At 29.8% G+C, this 1761-nt stretch overlaps 1 protein-coding gene across 1 annotated transcript; it reads left to right on the top strand.

Annotated features, from left to right (window-relative positions):
* The first annotated feature begins 765 nt into the window (after positions 1 to 765).
* On the top strand, positions 766 to 1082 carry LOC102582643 (uncharacterized). The gene has a single exon (XM_006350353.2). The coding sequence runs from the start codon at positions 810 to 812 to the stop codon at positions 999 to 1001; it is 192 nt and encodes a 63-aa protein (XP_006350415.1). The 5' UTR covers positions 766 to 809; the 3' UTR covers positions 1002 to 1082.
* Positions 1083 to 1761: the final 679 nt, after the last annotated feature.

Here is a 1761-nt window from a genome sequence, read left to right as displayed (position 1 = left end):
ATTAAGAAGTTTAAATTTAAGATAATTATTCAATTTTAAATTTAAGATAATTATCCAATACCATATTTAAGGAATTTGTGTATCTTAATACATCTTTTAACATACATGGTATAAATACTAAAAGTGGTAATATGTGTAATTATTTTAAACTAGAGGTAAATATAGTATATTTGGTAGTATGTATGTGTGGTTATGTAGTTTTTCCTTTTAAAAATGAAGAAAAATTCCCAAAAAAATCATAAAAAAGATAAATAAAAATTCAGGCTTTAGAGAGCGTCACCTCACCGTTTTCATGTTTCTGCTTATATATATATATAAACTATAGGAATCACACACTGTGGGATATAAATTACATCCTATTCCTATTAGTTTCCATTTTACAGAAATCCCTTAAAATAAGAGGGATCCGGATACATAAGTGGTGGCCGGATACATAATTTCTGATACATTCAAATCTGGTGTTGTTGCGCTTAAAAAGTAAAAAATAATGTAAATTTTATTTTAATTAATTTCAATCCCAGAAATCACGCCTAACAAGTTGTAAACAATCTATCCAATACCTAACAGATTCAAAAATTTGAAATTTGAAATTCACAACTTCTCCATCGAGGAACCATATTGCCGAAAAAGTTCTAAATTCAAATAACTCAAAAAAATAGATGAATATATCGATTTTGTTGAGGTTGGGTGAGCGAGGTGATTTATGAATGTTACAAATGGAATTGTCGACAATCTATTTCATTTATGAGTCTGAAGCGGCAAGATTGTAGTAGTATCCTGAGCTGAGAGGACTCAAAAACTTAGCGAAGATGGTGAAAGTTGCGACGTTCTTTGCTATGTCTGTAGGAGCCTTCGCTTTCTGGCAAATCATGGACAAAATCTATGTCTGGATCGCTCTTCATCAGGATGAGAAGCAAGAGAGAATGGAGAAGGAAGCAGAAATCAGAAGAATGAGAGCAGAGCTAATCAGAGAAAACAAAGAGCGGGAGTCTCTTGCCTAAGCTATCAAGAATTGCAAACCTAGTTGTATTCAATTCAACAATTTGTTTTTGCTGTCTTTTTGAATGTTTCAAGATTTCTGCTTCTATTTCTAATTTCCATAAAAATCATGTAATGATGGTCATGAATATCTTCACTATACTTAAGTTTGGATTTCTCTCAGTACTCTGCTGTCAATAGCATGATTATGCTTGCACTGTTAAACATGTAGCTACTTTTAATCTGACAATGTGGATGGAGTACGAAGGCTTCGTGCAAGCATTAGCAAAAACCTATGAGGTTCCAATGTGTACTGTTAATATAAAGTATCAGATATATGTGAATTTCTTTTTTTGATTTTTGAATTTGTATATGCATATATAAATCATGATAGATTTCAACTTGATTCAATTCTAGTTTGATGTGTATGTAATGGATTTTTATAATGTGAGTCAGTGTGTTGTTACTATAACGTATTAGATACATATGATTTTTTTTTATGTATCAATATATGAATTTCTTTATCAATATATGAAGGTATGTATCAATATACAAACTATCGTGTATCTGGAGTTAGTTATCATTAGGTGTTGAAATGTATTAGTAGCTAACTAAAACTAATGAGAAGAAATAATATTGTGTGTTTATGCATTTATGAATCTGATACTTAATTTTATTCAAATTTTGTATCAGTTTATATAAGACAAATGTGTAGGACAATCCATACTGTAAATAACAACTAACAATAATGAAAGTTAAATTCAAAATAAATAACCTTTTAGA

The sequence above is a fragment of the Solanum tuberosum genome, unplaced genomic scaffold (genome assembly GCF_000226075.1).
Source record: "Solanum tuberosum cultivar DM 1-3 516 R44 unplaced genomic scaffold, SolTub_3.0 scf00123, whole genome shotgun sequence".
Classification (NCBI taxonomy): Eukaryota; Viridiplantae; Streptophyta; class Magnoliopsida; order Solanales; family Solanaceae; genus Solanum; species Solanum tuberosum.
Note: the sequence above shows the minus strand (reverse complement) of the source record. Positions and strands in the feature narration are given on the sequence as shown.

Coding starts and splice junctions, on each gene's coding strand:
- LOC102582643 (XM_006350353.2), top strand. CDS start 810: ATGGTGAAAGTTGCGACGTTCTTTGCTATGTCTGTAGGAGCCTTCGCT.